The 21,083-nt window shown below is 35.7% G+C and overlaps 1 protein-coding gene across 2 annotated transcripts in view; it reads left to right on the top strand.

Moving 5' to 3' along the window:
• ephb4a (eph receptor B4a) overlaps positions 1 to 21,083 on the top strand; it is a 39,296-nt gene that overhangs the window by 2,037 nt on the left and 16,176 nt on the right. For both annotated transcript variants that reach the window (XM_042725119.1, XM_042725118.1), the window contains exons 2-4: positions 17,444 to 17,514; positions 17,636 to 17,917; positions 19,045 to 19,435. In XM_042725119.1, coding sequence (XP_042581053.1) covers positions 17,444 to 17,514; positions 17,636 to 17,917; positions 19,045 to 19,435 — 744 coding nt within the window. The remainder of the gene's footprint in view (positions 1 to 17,443; positions 17,515 to 17,635; positions 17,918 to 19,044; positions 19,436 to 21,083) is intronic.

The following is a 21,083-nucleotide window of genomic DNA, read 5'->3' as shown; positions in this document are numbered from 1 at the left end:
GGATTAGTTCCGCGCATTACATGGCGCGGTGCACACACCTGCTCCCCGCTTGCTGAAATCAATTAACCGACCTGTGTGACAGACACACGCAGGTGATGCTCCTCCAACAGCAACACTGGGTCCAATTAATGAGTTATTGACGCATTTCTGTCGCGGTAATTAGCCGATGAGTGTCAGAAATCCCGTAGTTTGTGCTCTCAAATGAGAAGGCGATAAAGCGTTTAATTCGGGACGGCGAGGTTGTCTCGAACTGTAGAAGAGATGTGTCTATGCTATTTGATGTAAAAACTTTCATGTAGCCTACTGGCCACTAAAAGCAGTATTTTCAGCTATATTTTTATACAACTAAAATGTTATATCAAGGCTGTTTCGCGGTAAAATGAAACCTCTTAGATTTTAGTTCTTCAAATATTTGTCTAAATGTCTCTACAAGGAAAATATTGTTTTTCTAGGGAGAAAAAAGTGTTGTCCCTTTACCTTAAAAGCAAGTCAGAAAACCCTTTGTCCCTAGAACTGACTAGACTAGAATTAGAATTAACTCATGCCTAGTCAACTCTATACTGGTGTGTTATAGTTCTCATCAGTTTCCTGTTGGATTTCTGTTTAATGGTGTGTTTTAAGACATTGAGCTTCTCCGGTAAATTCTCTCTACTGATGAGTTCTTTAACTTTTTTTTGGAAAGTGTAATGGAAAGCTGCTGGATAAATTTAAAAAGTAGTTTAAAGACAAGATAGTTTTGAAGTTACTCATGTTTCGACTGTTTAGGCCCTGTCTCTGTTTTAATTAGTTTGTTGCTTGTGTCTTGATGACTTTATCTAGCATTTCTTTTTATTTCTAGTTTTTACTCAAGTGTTAATTTTGGCCCCTGTTTCATATGACTAAAATCAATACGACCCGATTCGGTAACTGTACCTGCTGTTTCACTGAGATGGGGGGCTGGGGGGAGTTGCTTTGGCAGTTGTAAAGACTAATATGGTGAAGTCAGTAACAGAAGCAGCAGGGGGGAGATTGGATTTGATTCTGTAGTAACTCAAACCCCTGCTTGAGATTAAACTAATGCCAGATCTGTGAGGATCACTGCACTGATCTCTAATTCCCTTTGTGAGGAAATATCAGCTAAAAAAGAGAGAAGTAACAATGGCTTTCATGTAAGGTCAGAGCTCAGGAACTCTTCTGTCTTCCGTCTTCTGTTACCCTGGAGCAAAAAAAGAGCTTATCTATTTCACCTTCTGTCACTTATTCACTTATTTCTCTCTGTCTCACTCTTCTCATCTTCGTCTCTCTTCTGTCTCTCCGTCATATGCACATGCATTCACTCTCACAGTCATGGATTGGCTATGTTTGGAATGGAATAGAAGCATACAATGCGGTGTATACTGTATGCTTGTTTGTGACACAACATACGATGATCTTTTCAAGTGGTATCACGTGGCCACACTACAAGCAATAGTTGCTTTTTTGTTTTAAACTAGTTTTGGCAATGAAATCATATTTCGCCATAGGCAAAACCAGTAAATCATCTAAGAAAGAAGTGCATTCAAGAAACTTGCTTACTGTGCAAAGTATTCATACCTCAATAATAGTAAAAAATAATGGGTCACACTTTAGTTTTGGGACCAATTCTCACTATAAATTGCGACATTTGCCTTAATAAACTCCCAATTTGCTGTTTATTAATAGTTAGTAATAGGTTTGTTAGTTGTTTAGGTATGCAGGAAATTAAGGGATCTAAAATATGATCATGCAGAATAAGACATTAATTTAGAAGTACTAATAAACAGCCAATATGCAAGTAAATTGTATGCTAATAAGCAACTAGTTAATAGTGAGAATCAGTTCTTAAATAAAAGTGTTACAGAATTAGGCCTATGTTATATGATTGTGTGCCATTTTGAACATACATGTTTAGTGGCATAATAATGCAAAAATCAATATTTATGCAGAGCACTTTTTATTCTTTGCTCCTCTTTTTGTGGTTCACTTGTTCTTTTTTGGCTGTGGTGAAGTTTCCTTTACTTCTCTCCCGCTGCAGAAAAGCACATCCCTCCTCAGAAATCCTATTAAATGGAACTGATTTTTATAAGACAGGGATTTGCATTTAAAGCGGTGCTCTCCTCTCTCCCCCGCTCCTCATGCTCTCTTTGGTTGTTAATCCTGTGATTAGCTGCTTGAAGATTTAAACTGCAGCTCTGCGTCTCATCTCTAATCATCAATCCCGCACCTTTACTCTCTACAGAGTTACCACAGTATGTTTGTCTCAAACCCAGAGAGCTTCCAGTTCCATGTGCATGGTGGATCTCATGTGGAAGGAATCCTTTTTAAACTTTTATTCTTTCATGTGTGTTTTTTGTGTTTGAGTGTGTGGTCTGCAATTGCCCCGGTTGCCGATCCAAACACTGTTCAGATTGATGGGATGATAACAGCGCTCAAGCAGCTCTTGTTGGGATTGGACTCCCTCTCTCTCTCTCTCGCTTTCATGTCACTTCAGCCAGTGCATCAGTGTCAATACCGCCCTGATGGATGAGGGGCTGACAGCCTAAGAGTCTCTCGTTTTATCTTTTTTCTCTCTGTCTCCATCATTCCCTCCTACACGCCCCTAAAAGCGGTTGAGAATCACCGTTTAGCATGAGAGGAGACCTTTGACCTTACAGAGGCAGACACAATCAGTGATCTAAGAACTCCAATAATGCAGTGGGTCATTTCTGTAAGTGGACCACATTTGTGTTGTGACACGTTTCATAATAGAGTTGCAAAGAAAGTTTGGAAGGAGCATGTTCAAGTAATCCAACCAATTACAACTTAACAGTAGTCCAGGATCGATTTCAACCAACTTGTAGAATTATTTAAAGACATTTTACAGCCCTGATGGGATTCTTGGCAATCCTCATGCATTGTAAAAATTGATATTCTCAGTCTTGTTTCCAGTAAAAATTACTGAGTAAATATCTTTAAAATAAGATAACTTTAGACAAGCAGCAAAAATTAAGTAACATAATCAAATTGTTTTTTAGAGAATCTTGAATTAAGTTTGTTCCAACCTCACTGGCAAATCATTTTATGTTGTTTTATGGATGATTATATATTTGTGGAAACTAGTTAGTGGTAGAATTGTGTGAGACTAGTTGACCAAATGGAACTGAAGCTGCTGCATTTTAAAAAATATATTATTGTGAAAAAGTGATATCTGGTACAAAAACAAAAAAAACAAAATCGTTTCATTTCAACTCAGACCTTGCAAGCATGCATGCATTTAAAAGGTTTTTTTTTTTTAGTGTATCTCCATATAATGTGTAATAAAATAGTGTTTTTAAGCACAGTGCTGCTTTGGTTACAGAGATAAACATGGAAACTGCTTCATTTCTGCTTGTCTAAAAGCGCCATCTACTGTCAGAGAGTGAATTTGCATTTTCATTTAGCTTTTGTTGCCGTCAGTGTTGCAAATGTAACCATCTGATGGAAAATGAGAACAATTAGGATAATAAGGTATCTAGAATTATTTGACTGTTTGAATATTTCAAATGAATTGCACATATGCACAGTTTTTTTGACTGTCTTCTGAGGGTTTCATACTTTTACAAAATTTCAGTTTAAACATCAGTGAAATTAGGCCCCGTCGACATGGAGAAGCATTTAGCTGTATACGTATACATTTTGTATCTTATAGGCGTTTCGTCTACACGGATCCAGCGTTTTGGGAGAGTGAAACCGGGTCCCAGAGTGGATAAATCTGAAAACGCCACCATTGCGTTTTTGTGTGGACAGCGAATCCGTATATTCACTGAAACGATGATGTCATCAGCCCACGTCTCGCCCCTAGTCACACACCGCTATGTCGCGTAACAGCAACCAAAACATGAACAAATACTGAACGATTGTCTTTTTATTAACTAACATTAACACTGATTAATAAATATTGTGCCATGTTCGTTTGTATACTGCGCGCAAGGTTTATGCGCAAGTCTTCTTATCCATTTTTAGTGTATATCTGTGGCAGAATTACAGCTCCACATACTGGTCTGGCATGTATACTACATCGTTTTGTGTCCGTTTCGTGGTTTTGTGTGGATGCAGATATTTGTTCTGCAGATATTTGTTTCAACCTTCACAACTGGTGTCAGACTTAAAAGAGTAGTTCACTAAAAAAATTTATCATTTGCTCACCCTCTTGTCGTTCCAAACCAATAAGCCTTTTATAATCTATGAAACCCAAATGAAGAGATTTTTAATGATCTTTCAGAGATTTCTGTCCCTCTACTGAAAGTCCATTTAACCAAAACTCTCAGGTTTCATTAAAATTATCTTCATGTTTTGAAGTTGAATGAGTCTTGTGGGTTTGAAATAACACAAGGGCTAGTAAATCATTTTTTGTGAAACAATCCTTTAACACAGTTTACTCAAGTAGAATGCATTCCAGCATCCTTGGTCCTAGAACAACATTCTTATTAATCTGGGATTGTGGGGTTAGGATTTAGTTTGCATTAGAGGCTTGAACAACTGCCTATATAAGGTTTGTAGCAGGACTAGGGTCATGATTAGAGTTCAGACTATGAGTGTTTGATAGTAATGTTGTTCCTAAACCAACAAAAGACTTGTCCTGCTAGTGAAAATGCACCCTTTGCCAGAGAGTCAGATGCTGCACTGTTTGTCATTTTCACCCTTTGGAGTGATATTTTCCCAGCCTGAAAATAAGTCCATTTACTCTCTGGTTTTCAGGTCTACTGGAGATACTGTATAGAAATGAGCTGCTGGTTCTGGTATCAGTTGATTGAGCAGCTCCTGAAATATACTTTTGCAAAATGGTTGGCTTGTGTGATGTAATATTCCACAGTACACCAAAACAAGATTGTCTGTTTATTGATTTGGTGCTCATGTACAAAGACATCAGAACCTGAATTAATTCTCTTGAAAAACAAAGCTTAATTGCACAGCACTTTTTGTACATCAAACTATAAAAGCTGTTTTGATTATGAAAATCCTATTATATATCCACTTCACATATGTTTACTTTGCTACGCCAATACGTTGTTTAGTGTCTGTAAACATCTCACTTTCTGTCCATGTCCTGCTGTGAGCTCTAAAGAGTTCTTGAAACCTTTTAGTCTGCTTTGATTCGTTACAACTGTTAATCTCTTAGGCGCCTATGGGATGAACAAATTCTTGACCAGTTTTCTCGAAGAATTGTATCACGTACATCAACAAATCTGCAAAACAGTCAACAGGAAGTTTCGTGAAGAGATAAACAGAGCAATGTGTTTCCATGTAAGGTATATGAACCTTTCCACTAATCTTGTCATATATCACGTTATACTTTTCAAACAGAGCACAAACATTCTCATCTAAATCGCATGTTAGTTTCCCTATTAGGGCCCAGTTTGAGATCTCTCTTATCCCAAAAAAATGCATTTGCATTCCCCCACTTGCCCCCCGTTGGCGACTGCACATTCAAAGCCATTCGTCTTCTCTGCAGTTCACAGCACGTGCCTCCTGCTTCTATGGTTTCTCTCTCTCTCCATCCTGTATACCTGTGCAACCCCCTCCATTTCCTTCCCAATGCAGCCTTGCTGGTTGCGCTTTTGTTGTTTCTTAATTAAATCCATAACCGGCTCTAAACCTAATACTAATATATGGTTGGTTGATAGTAATGATGTACACATCCTACTTTAATGAATCACATTAAATGCTATTAACATGCTTTCTTGTGAATTAATGCATTCACAGATAATTTACTCACGAAGACCCTTTGTTAAGACAGATAATTCAAAACAGAGAAGAGACACGCATTTCTGAAAGATCTGCACTAAGGTGTCTGGGTGCTCTTAAAATAGGTCAGGTGTGTGTGTGGAGCAGATTAAGTGTTGGCATGGAAGCTTGTGTTTCCACACATATAAGCTGTGGTGTCCACAAGCACTCTGGGTGATACTTGGACATGTTTAGGTTTACATACACACACTGTAAAAACTATAGTTGTTGAGAGAATGTAAAAATTCCACATAACTGCATTCAGATTTTAGGTTCTCTTGGCTATTGTTTTAGTTGTTCCACATAACACTCCATTTGCCAGTTTGAATTTGTTTACTAAATGCAGAATGCCCCATTCAGCCAGCATATTCCCAAAGGCAACTTCAGGTTTTTTGTTCAGCAAATTTTCAATTACTAACACATTTAATATGTTAAATGAACTATGGTGTCTTAGTGTCTGCAAGTGCAATCACCTTACAAAACAGATATCTGGGATATTTTTTTAGAAGTTTTAATACTTGACATACAAACTTCAAGAATGGTTATAGAAAAAACAACAACAACAAAAAAAACACATAGCATAGCGTTAATGTTTATTATGGGTTTTTATGTAGTCTAACCCCTTCAATTTGTGTTATGGTCGTTTTGCCTCAGAGAGGATTTTCTTTTTCCAAAAAATGCTAGTTATTGTTATTGCATTGGACTAAAACCTACTAAATTTGCTCACACATGACATAACTCCCCCAACCCCATTTTTTTAAGGGTTAAAGTAATTAAGTTTATTATGGTTTGTGACTCAAATGGTCCCATAAATTGGAAAGTGTGTGTTTTTTTTTTTTTAGTCCAAACTACCACTTAAACACACATTTATTTAGCTGAATGAGGACATGTCAAAAGTATTTTTTATATAAAGGTAATTATAAATACTACAGATTAACTCTTACCCTAAGTATATCCCATTTCCATTTCATTAAAACATAAACCTTTAATATGTGACACATTAGGACGTCCCCAAAGGGGAATGTTTGTCATATTTAGCTCACTTCATGGGGACAAATTTGTCCCCAAAGAGTAGCTAAATAAGCACACACATGAATGAAGTGTCATACGAAGTCATAATGCTTTACTATAATGTCTTTTTATGAATTTGTTCTGTGTTAGCACAAATGGTTTTGTCATGCTCATGCTCTCTGATCTTCACTGAAAGCTTGGTTAGAAATTGAGGGATCAGAAAAGAAAGGAGATGGAGGAAACAAAAGATTGAAAGAGGAGAGTCATGCAGAGAGCGTATTATGTATCAGATATCTGCTGGGGTTATGCTGGGCCAGTGTGTGTGTGTGTGTGTGTGTGTGTGTGTGTGTGCGTGCATGTGCGTGTGTGTGCGTGCAACAGACAGGAACAGTCTGCTTTCTCTGTTCACACACAGATCAAACCAGCACGCCTCCTGGCTCCCACTGACACTTACTCAATGAGTGTGTGTGTATGTGTTGGAGTGGATATGATTAAGGGTCAGTTTGTGTGTGTGTGTGTTCATGATGTAGCCATATGGGGATGTAATGATAATAAAAGCTGTGATGGTAGCTGATGGCCTGCACATCAATACAGCTCAAGAGTTCAACAGATTGCAAAGGAAGTCCCTGGCTATGCTGGGAATGAAAGATTAGCTTACAGCATACTGTGCACTATATACTGCACAGTACACTTTTGTGAATAGTTTTTACTTTTTTATCCAGTTTTGTGTAAACTATTGTAACTTACACAAGCTTACCAATGAATAAATGAAAAAAAGTGTAAGGTCAAGTTGAGTGCATTGTTTAGGAGTATATATGAACGATTTGACGAATGTAGACGGTTATTCAGATGCAAACAGAAATTCAGATGCTGTGCTCAGTAAATACATAGTAGGCTGTGAATATTGTGATATTCTCTTTTTAGACATGGGTGCTTCACATTTAAATGCATGTAAACTTTACATTTAAGGCCCAAAACATATTATTTTGGTCTGTGAATGGCACCCAAGCTTGACATCAAGGATCCAGATAAAATTCTTATTGCAATGCAAGAACATACAGCATTCTTTGCGTTACCAGAAATGATCTTATAGCCTACTATTAGCTTTCTACTTCTGGCAATTGTACTTTGGCTTTAAATTTCTAAAAGTTGTGTTCATTTGTGCAGATTACCATGATGAACAAAACATGTAAGAAACATAAACTTTTACTTGTCAAAAGTTTATATTATGCAATAATCCAAAAGCCAATGGAAAAAAAAATTGGGTATTTGTCGAGAGAACCATGGTGATGCAAACTCATGGGCTGGCCTATAAAAACATTTGTTCAAAAACTGTCACCTCAAGCACTGAAGTTTGCTACTGCCAGAGTAACGCAATAACGCAAGTTAAATATGTGCATCAGACCATATGCTTTCAACGCACTTAGGGCTGCACAATTAATCAATTTCTAATCGGGATTACAATTATGGATGCCTAAATTACGTAATCGTTCAAAGCGGCAATTAATCGTTCAAAGTCCATTTATGTTATTCTGCTTGCTTAAGTTGTGTTTTTTTATTTCTACATGTTATCTTAAGGGTTTTTCCCATTATTTAAATTTTTATTTTAGTATGACATTATAATACCATTCATATTTTTACTTTTTTATTATTTAAAGAAGAAAACAATCCGATGTATAGTTGACATTTGAGGCTTAATACTGTAGAAAAGCACTAAAAGTTTTTCAGTTAGAGTATTTTCAGCTTGTTTATTTTCATATAAATATATGGCATGCAGTTGCATTAAACAATAGTATAAACATAATCATATAAATATAAACATAATCATTCAATGTAAATTGTGATAATCGTAATTTATAATCGCAGTTACAATTTCAAGGGAATAATCGACAATTATGTTTTTGTCATAATCATGCAGCCCTAAACGCACCTGGCAAACATTTGCGTTTGCATACTTACATAGAGTATGTTTCAGGCTTTACAGTGTTTTTGTGTCCAAAAGCAAACAATCTCTGTCTTTTTCTCTCTCTTTCTTTGTAATTTTCTCCCAACAGCAATACAAGGGCAAACACTGTCTAGCGTGCGTTTGCTGAAAGGCTGACTGCTAGGAAACGAATCCACACTCAAAGATGCATCAGCCTAAATGAAATATGTAAACAAGTTGAGACGAGAGAAGTATTGTTCATTCGTTTAGCGTGGACTTAGGAGTAGTCCACTTTCCTTTCACCTCCCAGTCTGACGACGTCATAGTAACAGGAGCAAATCATTACTCATGGTGGTCTCTTTCAGAGACAAAGCCTTGTTTTCATAAGACAGCTTGAGAAATTGGATTTTGTCCATGCAAGTTGCAGATGTTTCATCACTTCACCGAGTTAGGCAGGTTGGCTAATCTGCTTATGTTGTAAAAAGTGTGTGTGTGTGTTTTGGTAAAACTCAGTAGCCTACTAAGATATTCAACGAGTCTTATTTTTGGTTTCTCTTTCTTAGTGGTGTAAGAGAGATGTTTCTTAATACATTTTCTAAAGTGCACTTTGTAATAATGTCAAATTACAAGTTTTGCTATTAAGTATATTTTAAGTCATGTTTTAATAATCTTGTCATGCTTTCAAGAAATACAATTATTTTGATGTGTTGATTAACATATTAAAACACGTTAAGTCCTGGATCATAATTTAGCTGTTGTATGTTTTTTGATATTACATTTAAAAGTAATATATTTTAAGTGTACTAAACTGCAACATCATTACAAATGTGTACAAAAGTGTTAAATGACATACAAGTTTCAATAGAATATTTAAAGTATATTTTAGTTTATAATAAAAGCGTGTCAGTAAATTCAGCAGTACACTTTAAAAGACAATAGCAGTAATTATGAAATTAGATATAAAGATGTACTTTGGTGGGTCAAAATAGCAATCTGAAGTTCAGATAATTGCATTTAATATAAATTGCAACTACAATAAGTGATAATTTAATTAACATGCAATTAGGTGTCCGAAAATATATTATATTATTTCCGTAATAAGAACTCTTTTTTTTTTTTTTTTTCTCAGAAGTATGCTAATTAAAAAGTGTGAACGTGTACTTCTTCACAATGGTACTTCTGTTGTCTGACAGTGAAACAAAATATTCAACAAGAAAAACTGTAGGCCAGGACTTTATGCATCATAAACTGATTGAAACTTGAAAAATAGGGGTTACATATGAAGGTAATCTGGTGGTTAGAGGGAATGAAAAATAAGAGGGCTTAATGATATTAGCCGGAACAGAAAGTCATTTGAGAGGCTGAATAAGTTATCGCACTTGATGAAAGATTACAAAGAAGAACTTTTGTTTTCTTTGGAGCAACTTGTCGCAGGTGAATTGTTCACAATAAGACCAGGAATGTTTACAGAGAAAGTAAGTATGGCCTGTTTTGATCTCCAACTAATCGTTTAGACAGCGATTTTGCAAGTGTGTGGTTTTGTACATTCCTAGTAGAATCATCTGTAGTCCAGGTGTGCTTCAGTAATAAACCATTAGACACACAAACACACCGAGTCACGCTACAGTACTTGAATTAACTGCTCATCTCTCTTCACTATCTGTTCATCTCTATCCATCTCGTCCTAATCCCTGTTTTCCCTTTCATCTCCCCTCTGCCACTCTTTCTCCTTGGCCTCCTTTTTTTCACCCCCTTTCCATTTTCCATCCCTCCCCCTCCCTTCACTTTCTTCTCTCTCTCTCTCTCTCTCTCTCTCTCTCTCTCTCTCTCTCTCTCTTTCTCTTTCAGTAATTGGCACTGTCTTTTTTCCTTAATTAAAGTGAAAGACTAATTGTAGCCTGGTGCTGGTCTTCTGTCATTTACCTTTGAGAGAAAGTGAGGATGTGTCTATAATTAAAGAGGTTTGGAGTGCACACAGGAAACACTCAAGGCATGATATCAGCTCAAGGTCACGTACCACAGTGTGTGATTTACATTCAAGATTTCTGTAAGAAAAAAAAACCCTCAACTATCTCAGCTGTTATTCTAAGATAGCTATGAGATTAAGTAGAGAGTAAATGGAGACTTTTGCCTTGGGGATCATTGCACAATATTGTCTTCAACTTTGCTCAAATCTCGCAAAATACCAATGGCTGGCTACTTTGATTAAAACTTTGAGACACTTCTTATCAAAATCTCTTAGGGCTAATTGAGTTTGTTGTCTTATTTTATGTCAGCAGTTTACTATAAATCAACAATTGCCCTACTAGATTATATATAAAAAAAATACTATTTTAATTAATCATTTTGAGAACTCTAAGTTTCCCCAGCATTAAAAGTTACCTCTGAGCAATACAATTTTCCACTGAGCTTTTCTAGACACACACTCATACAGAAGACGGACATAAATGAGACAGAAACGTGAAACAGACAAACACTCATACTTTATCTGCAGAGGTGAGAAACAAACAAGACGCTCATACACACGTCTTAACATGCTGACAAGCTCAGACACAAATACAGAGTCAGGTTTGCCATTATTCATATAATACAAGTCAGGAGATATCAGACACACACTACTGTTCAAAAGTTTGGGGTCAGTTAGAATTTTTGTTTGTATTTTTTTTTTTTAAATACTTTTAGTAAGCAAGGATGATTTAAATTGTTCAAAAGTGACAGAAGGACTTTTATAACATAAAAGGATTCTGTTTCAAATACATGCTGTTCTTTTGAACCTTCTGTTCATTAAAGAATCCAGAATGCTCACGGTTTTCACAAAAACATGAAACCGCACTGCTGTTTTCAGCACTGATTATAATAAGAAATGTTTCTTGAGCACATGATTTCTGTTATGTGACACTGAAGGTTGGAGTAATGATGCTTAAAATTCAGCTTTGCATCTCAGGAATAAATGACTTTTTATTCTGATAGAAAACAGTTCTTTCAAATTGTAATAATATTTTAAAACATTACTGTTTATTGTATTTTTGAATGAACATATGAAGGATTAGTGGGCTTAGGGGGCTTATTTGAATTACATTTTGAATAGTGCTTTTGAATAGTAGTGAACACCAGGTGTGTTCACTACTATTCAAAAGCACTATTGAAGCCTATGGTTATCACAAGTCTCAAGTTACCTTTTATTTCCTACCTAACCCACTGGAATATTATATTGCTCTTTCAAAGTTGAGGAGGGGTAATAAAGTGTACAATTTCTCAGATTCTCTGATTGTTCTCTTAAAATTCCTTAAGTATTGTATTGACTGGATTAAAATAGCTCATATATAAAGAATTTGATGACAAATGTTTATTTTAAATTTCTGATATTTTATTGCAGACATGGCATTTTGGCAAAACGGAGTGTAGTTTAAGACAATAAGATCTTTGAAATGCTGAGAAATGAGACTATTAGGGTCTTTTCCTCAAAAATCGACTTGAAGTCCCCATTAGCTCTCCATTTAATCTCATTGCTCCCTAGGAGACACAGCAGAGATGTAAAAGTCTCACTTGTGAATTTGCTCCAGGTTTATCACTGAAGTGAATTTAGGTTAGATTTTGTGTGAGAGCCGTGTAGTACAGGGTGTCTAAACCGGAGCACTGCATTAAACGGGTCAAAAAAAACAAAAAAAACAGGCTTGGACAAAAATTGCCCGCCGGGAGCCTAATCCATCAGAACAGCAGCCGCTACTGATGATATCAGGCCAGAGACGAACGGACAGATGTGCAGGTGTGTGTGTGTGTGTGTGTGTGGGTGGGTGTCAGGTGAGTGATAATCCTGGTGTCAACTTTAGAGTCTCACTGTGTCTAACCTATTTTTTGGGACAAGCCGTAAGGAGAAACACACTTTTTCCTGGCCCATTATAAGTAATGATAGAGAAGACAGCAGGATATAGACCACTGTAATTACATACACGCACACACACACACCCCCCGTAACAGACCATAACCTATTACCTCACACACCGTAGTCTTCACTAACTTGGTGTTCATACACACAAGCTTCATGGATGAATCTCCAGGTCATAATTCATACCAACAAGAAAATAAATTAATACAAAATAACTTAAAAAAAAAAAAAAAAACACCCACAAAATAAAACTTTTTATTTATATATATAATTTTTTATTTTATTTTAGGACCATTAGGATTTATGCTTTCAGAGTTTTTACTTTTGGGTTATTTCCATTTCTATTATACAGTTTGAGAATATATATGTTAAAACAGGGTTTTATACATCGTGTGTGTGTGTGTGTGTGTGTGTGTGTATGTGTGTGTAGTGTGTGGTGTGTGTATATATATATATATATATATATATATATATATATATATATATATATATATATATATATATATATATATACAATATATATATATATATATATAAAACATTACAATATATACAAAATATATACAAAACAAATAGTATGATTAACTATAAAACAAAATATAATTCATTTTAATATTATTTCTATACTATTATCATTTTTAATAATATTTTGAATTAAGCAGATTTATATTTACAGTTTTCATTTTAATTATTGTTTAATAAAAAAAATATTATACTTTTTGTTTTTTCCTTTTTTATTTCCTGTTAGAAATCGCTTGAACTAAAAAATCTGAAACTGAAATGAATTTTACTTAATTTTATTTCATCTTAAATGAACAACAATGTTGTATCATATTTCAGTAGTGAGTTATTGATATTTGTTTTTAATATAGTAATGATAACAGGAAATATTTTTGTGAATGAGAGTTTGAGGGGAAAGTAATTTTCATGGAAATCTCAATTAAAAAATGAAAAAGTATGCAACAGATAATTTCTTTTTTCTTTCTTTTTATTCTCTTTGATTCTTTTCTCTTTTTTTCTTCTATTTCTGTGGGGTGAAATATGACCTGGGTATGTTCTCGACAGGTTTCATGAGATTCACCTGTATGTGTGCATGTGCATTTTAATGTAGATGAGTCTGTAATTTGTTTTCCCTCTGAACTCGGAGCAAAACTCACAGTGGGAAATCACCGTCAGAAATCTGTCCTGTCTCATCCCTCTCTCTCTAGCTCCCTCTTTTTTTGCTCTCATCTCCAAAAGCTCCCGCCCTGTGTCCTCCCTCACCCAGCACTCTTCCCCTCTCATCCCTCTTTCATCCTCCCCTCCGGCCTCCCGGGCGCCGCTCGCTTTGATTCTCCGAGCTGGACGGCGGTTATCAGCTGGCCGCAGCCTCTCCACATCAGAGGCGGGAGAGGGATGGAGGGAAGCGCGGAGAGATAAAGTGTGTGATGGGGACATATGGAGTTATTGAGAAGAGAAATGGAAACGGACGGACGGAAAGAAAGGAATGTGAAATTTAAAAGCAGGAAAAGCAAAAGTGATGGGGAGAATAATGAAAGCGAGAGGGAGAAATGTCTGGAAGATGGATGGCGTTAGGGAAGAGTGTGTGGAGGTGTCACTGAGTGAGAAAGCACATGCCAGTGTTCTCCCTGAGGCCCTGCTGCACGCTCAAAAACCGAGTTTTGATTTTTGTTTTGAATATTGATTCAATTCTGAGGTGAAAACCAACAACAGGAAGCTTCCAGTCCCCAAGACAAGTTCCGACCCAGATACATACAGATAGAGGCTCACCAGGTGTGTCGCAGTGGTGCACTACTGTACTACGCATACCAGTCTTGCAGTATGTATACTTTATGCAGTATGCCAATTTTCTGTACACACAAAATATGATGAAATGCTGTATTTGCTGAATATACAGCCAGAGACTACTGGTACTATCGTTTCATTACATACTTTTAAAGTATTTGTTAACATTTCATTTTTTTATATATATATTTTCTGTTTTTATTTTTTGTAAATTTGAGTTTGTCATTTTACAGTTTTTTATGTAGTTTTTATTGGGTTTTTAGTTTGAGTTATTTTTTCACTTCTACTAAACTAGACGAAGATGAGAAATAAAATTTTGAAATTTTTTATTTTACATATTTTTTTACATTTAGAAAATACATTTTCATTAAGTTTTAGTTTTTTAATTTGTATTTCTTTATTTCTAGCTATTATAGTACTTTGACTAAACAAAAATTTAAAATGTTGTCTTGGCAACTAGAAGAAATAAAATATTTTTTTTAATATTATACTTTATTTCATATAAGAGCATAAACAAATATAATGTTTATTTTATTTCAAGCAATGAAAATGTTTTTATGGTTTTCGTTGTAGTAAACAATAATACAAAGCGCACATTGTAAACCATCAATTTGACTAATGCGAATTAATATATATTATTTGATTGAGTTACCAAAAGTAAAGACATTTGACATAAAACTGGATTTTAAGTTGGCATAAAATGGAAATTTGCCTTATCTGTTTTTTTTTTAATGCTTCTTACTGATATATTGAACTAGTCATTGTATATTTGACCTTCTTTTTTTTATCTCATAATTTTTAATCAAAATGTCAAAACTGGATTTTCCAGTGAGATGGCAGATTTCTCTCTGGTGAAATATGCAGGATTTCTGCAATCACATAGTCTGCTTAAACCCCGCCTCTTTCTTAAAACCGAATGCAAGCCAATCAGATAGAACTAAAAGCCCGTTTTTTTTTGTTTTTTTTTAATACAGTTCACTTGGATGTACATCACAATACCATAAGAAACAAAAAAGTGCTGTTTCTACTTCAGCTTCATTGCGACTTCAGAAAATGAACAATATTATTCACAAAATTAAACATTTAACATTGTCATGTAACGACAATGTAGCATACTTAAGTTTGAAATCGTTAACTGTTTTACATGTTAGACGTTATAAAGTATATACTGCACAGTGTGTAATATCCATTTTGGAACATAACCAGTGTTCTCCCTGAGGCCATTTGTGCTTAAACAACGTCTTTTTCTTCATGTCATTGATGCTTTTCTGAGGTATAGACCCGCAGAAAGCTTCCAGTCCCCAAGACAAGTCTCGACCCAGATACATGCAGACAGAAACACATCGATTCCATCTCTGCATGCTAAACTCTAACACTCATGGGAAAAGCACATGCAAAAAAGAGCAATAAAGGTGTTCCTCCTTAGAGATGAGGATAAGAAATGAGATTGAACAAATAACGTCAGGAGAGAGAGAGAGAAATATATTCTGTGGTAGTATTTTTAGATCAAAGGATCTTTGTGATTGGAGCCGGTTTGAACCGTGCGGTGGCTTCGGGTGGTCACATGACCAGCGCAGCTCCCATAGCAAGAACCACAGGGCCAGATATGTGCTCGGAAGTCTGGAGGGGGTGACTGAATGAATGCCTGATTAAAACCCATCACCACCATCAATAAGTAATGACCAACAGGCAGTTCAAGCAAAAACGCAATCAAGAGCAGAGAGAGAGAGAGAGAGAGAGGAAATGGATGAAAGGAAGGATGTTCACTGGAAATTAAATGACCATCATTCACCGCTGGGTTGAAACTCTATATAGTGATTTTGTATTGTCGCTGTATATGTGTGCGAGTGTAAAATTAGGCTGTGCCCTTGTTCCCATGTCCGTCGGTTTCCCTGTGGGATACTGCAGCTATGCAAGTCGGTATGAGAGGGAAAAACGCCCATCGTTTCTAGATTTGTTTTTACCAAAGCTTCTGCTGGCCATGATTTGATAACCAAACCATCGAACCTCAGGGAACTTCCCTTGCCCTCTGTGCTCTCGGAGGAAAAATGTCATTGCTCAGATGTTGCCATGTCATAACGTGCTGAAAAAACAGCAGATCTGCATGAATTTCCATGGGTTTTAATGGTCGCTGCTGCTTTTGCTAGTGGACCAGCAAAAACATATTCTGTGGTGAAGCTGAGGACTGAGGAAATCTTGCTTTTGAAGCCATGCTAGTTAAAAAAAAAAAACATAATGAGGACTGTATGTATTATTGAATAACACACTACAGTCAAAACTATAATCCTTTATTTTCCATGTGTTTTAGTATGGTAGTCAACATATCAAAATAAGTGTACTTCATTAAAGCAAGATGATTTAAAAATGTACTTGTAGCATTATTGACATTATTACCAAGTGCACATTTTAGGGTATAGTGCACTCAAAAATGGAAATTCTGTCATTTTCTTCTGTTGAACAAGAAAGAAGATATTTTGAAAAAAAAGTTGGTAACCAAACAGTTGATGGTAGCCATTGACACTTCCATAGTATTTTTTTTACACTATGGAAGTAAATGGAGACCAACAACTTTTTGGTTACCCACATTCTTCAAAAAATATCTTCTTTTTTTGGGTGAACTATCCCTTTAAGTGTGTTAAGAAATTGTAATGAAAGTGTCTCTCTCTAAGTACACTTATGTGGCTTTTAACTGTATCAATATTTTTGATAGTTTTTTTTTAAATATACCTTTACTTATATACTACAAGTGCGCATAAAATACAATAAAAAAATGACAAACATGTATATGTTTCTTACTTTCTACATTCTACTGAAAAATAATGTTTTGAAGAATGTTCGTAACCAAACAGTTTGATGGTCCCCATTGACTTCCATGGTATGGGAAAAATAACATGGAATTCAATGGCTACCTGTTCGGTTATCAACATTCTTTATTTTTTTCCCTTATTTTGTGCTAAACAGAAGTTGAGAAGTACATGTTAAATACAATTTAGTGCGTTCTTTTTCACAACAGGCAAAATTAAAGATTGTGATCTCATTTTTTTTCTTGATTTATTTATTTTTTAAACAAACCGTTTTCTCTAACGTCTGTTTGACAGAGGTCCTGATGAATACAAAGACAGAGACATCAGATCTGAAGTGGACGACATACTCTCGCTCTAAATCTGAGGTGAGACCTGCAGCTCCAGCGTCTGACCCTGAATATAGAGCAAAAGCTCAGTGCAGACTGTATATTGTCACAGCTGGTCTCCACTAACCAGTCAGTCTTCATGTGTCTCCTCTGTGTGCAGTGGGAGGAGATCAGTGGTCTAGATGAAGAGAACAACAGCGTGAGGACCTATCAGATCTGCCAGGCTGACGGCTCGTCCAGTCAATGGCTGCGCAGTAAGCTCATCGAGCGGCGAGGGGCGTCACAGGTGTACGTGGAGCTGCTCTTCACCATGATCGAATGCTCATCGCGGAGCACGCACCACCGATCCTGTAAAGAGACCTTCAACCTTTACTACTACCAGAGCGACACAGATGATGCGACAGCAACCCACCCAGCCTGGATGGAGAACCCCTATACCAAGGTGCACACATGCAGACAATTAGACGCACTGGAATACACATGGAAAATTGCAGAAACAAGAGATGTTATTAATGTTACTGAAAGGGAAATTTGATAGATTAACATATCAATTTAGTCTCAAACATTTCTTCTTATTTTTATTTATTTATTTGTTGGAGAAATCAAAAAGACAAACATAATTGTAGACATACCATTGTGAAAAGTACACATTAGCATACTTTTAAAAATCAAATCTAATTTAATCTAAGGTTTTTAGACACTTAATTGCATGAAATTACATGAAAATGTTTTAAAGTGTTATATTAAATGCAGTTTGCTAGACTTTAGAATGCTTTTTTGACCCACTTCTTAAGGACTTAGGTACATCTTATATAATTTAATAATTCTATTGATTTTAAAATATGGTTAAAGTGTACTGCAAAAAAGTGTAAAGTATTTATCATAAAATTAATAAAATAATTATTATTTCTACTGAAACTTGTGTCAAGTATTTAAATTGATTTGTAATTACACTTAATGAAGTTGAAATTTAGTACATTTATAATTTAACCATTAAATGCAATATCATTAAACAGTACAATTAACATGATTTTATGTTTTTAAATTTATTTGTAATTTCATTTAATGGTGATGTTGTATATATTAATCTGAAAGTACTTATATATATAAAGCTTGCTTATAGTTAAGAAAGTGTTTACTTTAATCTGAAAGTACTTTTATTTTTTATTTTTAATACTTTGAAGTAAATTACAAGTGCAAATTTAGTACAATTAAGTGCACTTCTATTTCATTTTAGGATACAGTGAAACTAAATATATAAAATGAAAATGTCCATAGCATACCACATCCTTTGGGCTTTGGAAGACTTTGTTTGATTATTTTTCAATGTTTGAGATAACACTGAGATCTCTGACTTAAGTTAATATGAGTAAAGTTTGAGATATTATTGAAATCTCTAGAGGAGATATAAATTAGATTTTCTCTCTATTTAATCTCAATCCTGAAAAACACAGAATATATATGAGGTCAATTGAGGTGTTCTCATTTAGTCATTGCTGTCTCATGGAAAAAATCTAAATGTAAAGCATCACCTTTATGGATCTCACCAGTTTTTGCTGTTTCCATTAGGTGGACACAGTGGCTGCAGAATTCCTGCTGCGTAAAGGTGGAGAGAAGAAGTTTAATGTCAAAACGCTGCGTTTGGGACCTTTGACCAAACGGGGATTCTACTTGGCGTTCCAGGCCCAGGGCGCATGCATGGCCCTTCTATCCGTGCGCGTCTTCTTTAAGAAGTGTCCAGCTCTCACACGCTCACTATCCGTCTTCCCGGAGACAGTTCCACGCTCGCTGGTACAGGAGGCAGTGGGCCAGTGTGTGGCCAACGCAGCGCAGCCTGGACCAAATCCCAGACCGCCCAAGATGTTCTGTGGAGAAGATGGACAGTGGGTGGACCAGCCCACCACCACCTGCACTTGCCTGCCGGGCTTCGAGGCCAGCCATGGAGAGCTGGAGTGTAGAGGTGAGTGAGAACAGAACTGGCTTCTCTGAAGCTAATTGGAGCTCTCTGTGAAGGCAATGAGCTGGAGCCAAAAATATAGGAAAATTAAACAAATTAAATTAAATTAAACAACGCTGAAAAAATATTTGATGTATCTTACAGTGCTATTTAAATATCACAGAATATAACACATTCATAACATCAGATTCTAATATGCTTAATATATTGTGCTTCTATAATGTGGCATACATTTTTTGTCTTTGAAGTACCTTGGAGAAGCATTTTAAACAAAAGTCTAAACAAAAAATCTCACCAAAGCTGCATTGATGTGATGCAGTAATAACCGTGATATTGTGAAATATAATCATAATTTAAAATAACTGTTTTCTATGTGATATGTTTAATATTTTTTTAAATGTAATTTTAAGTCAAAGCTGAATTTTCAGCGTCATTACTCCAGTCTTTAGTTTAACATGATCCTTCAGAAATCATTATAATATGCTGATTTGCTGCTTGAGAAACATTTAATATTATTATTAATGCAGAAAACAGTTGTGCTGCTTAATATTTTGAAACACGGATTTTGGATTTATGGATTTTTCTGATTAATTTTTGATGAATAGAAAGTTTCAAATAACAGCATTTGAAATCAAAATCTTATGTAACATTACAAATACCTATTACCCCCAAAAGAATATATATATATACTATAATACTGTATACACTATTTTAAACATCTAAAAATTTTTTACTAATCCCAAACTTTTGAACTGTAGAGTATATACTATTACCATCTGATGATTAAAAAAAAAAGTGGAGCATTTTTAGTTTAATGTCATCTAACTAACAATAAATACTGTTGTTTTACATTTTTAATACAGTCTGATTAAATAACGAACCAAGATATAAAATAAATTCACAGCTTACTTTCAGTTTGTCCCATAGAAAATAGAAGGTCAAGTTGAGCACATTGCATTGTGGATAGAGTATTAAACACAGTGTGCTCTGGTTCAATGATACACATTTTGACAAATGTAGCTGGTCAGCTGGGTTTTCCATGCATACAAAACAGGTTCTTACTGTGCCCAGTATGCAGCAGTAAGCAAACCATTCAGAACATAAACTTCCAACTTTATACGTACTATCACAAATGTATGAACCTGAGAGACTGTCAAGTACAGAATATTTTGCAAACACGCACACGCACGCACACACACACACACACACACACAAACACAAATATATGCTATTCTACCTTAAGAGTAAGTCTTGAGGACGTTTATACTGACAATGGCTGCAACTTCAACACTGATAAGGGCCCAGAGAGACAGTAAAGGACAGATGGGACTGAATTAGACAAAGACTGTGACACCTGAGAAGGAGGGAAAACATTGACTGAACACAAGGCAGAGTATAAGAGGTGAGATGAAGGTCTCACAGAAAAGCCGTTCAGACTAGAGGAAAGAGGCAGGAAGGAGACGCTCACAGTGGAGAGATCAGGAGAGAGGATTACGGTGTATTTCATCAGTGTCCTACGGCTGGACACATTTTCATTCTCTATTACATTACAGTCCTGTGCATCTGGGGTGCATTTACATTTCTGCATATATCAGACACTTTTATCCAAAGCGACTTAAGATGGTGCACACAGTACATGTCTGGCCACAGT

Source organism: Cyprinus carpio, chromosome B5 (genome assembly GCF_018340385.1).
Source record: "Cyprinus carpio isolate SPL01 chromosome B5, ASM1834038v1, whole genome shotgun sequence".
Taxonomy (NCBI): Eukaryota; Metazoa; Chordata; class Actinopteri; order Cypriniformes; family Cyprinidae; genus Cyprinus; species Cyprinus carpio.
This window is presented reverse-complemented; position numbering and strand designations above follow the sequence as displayed.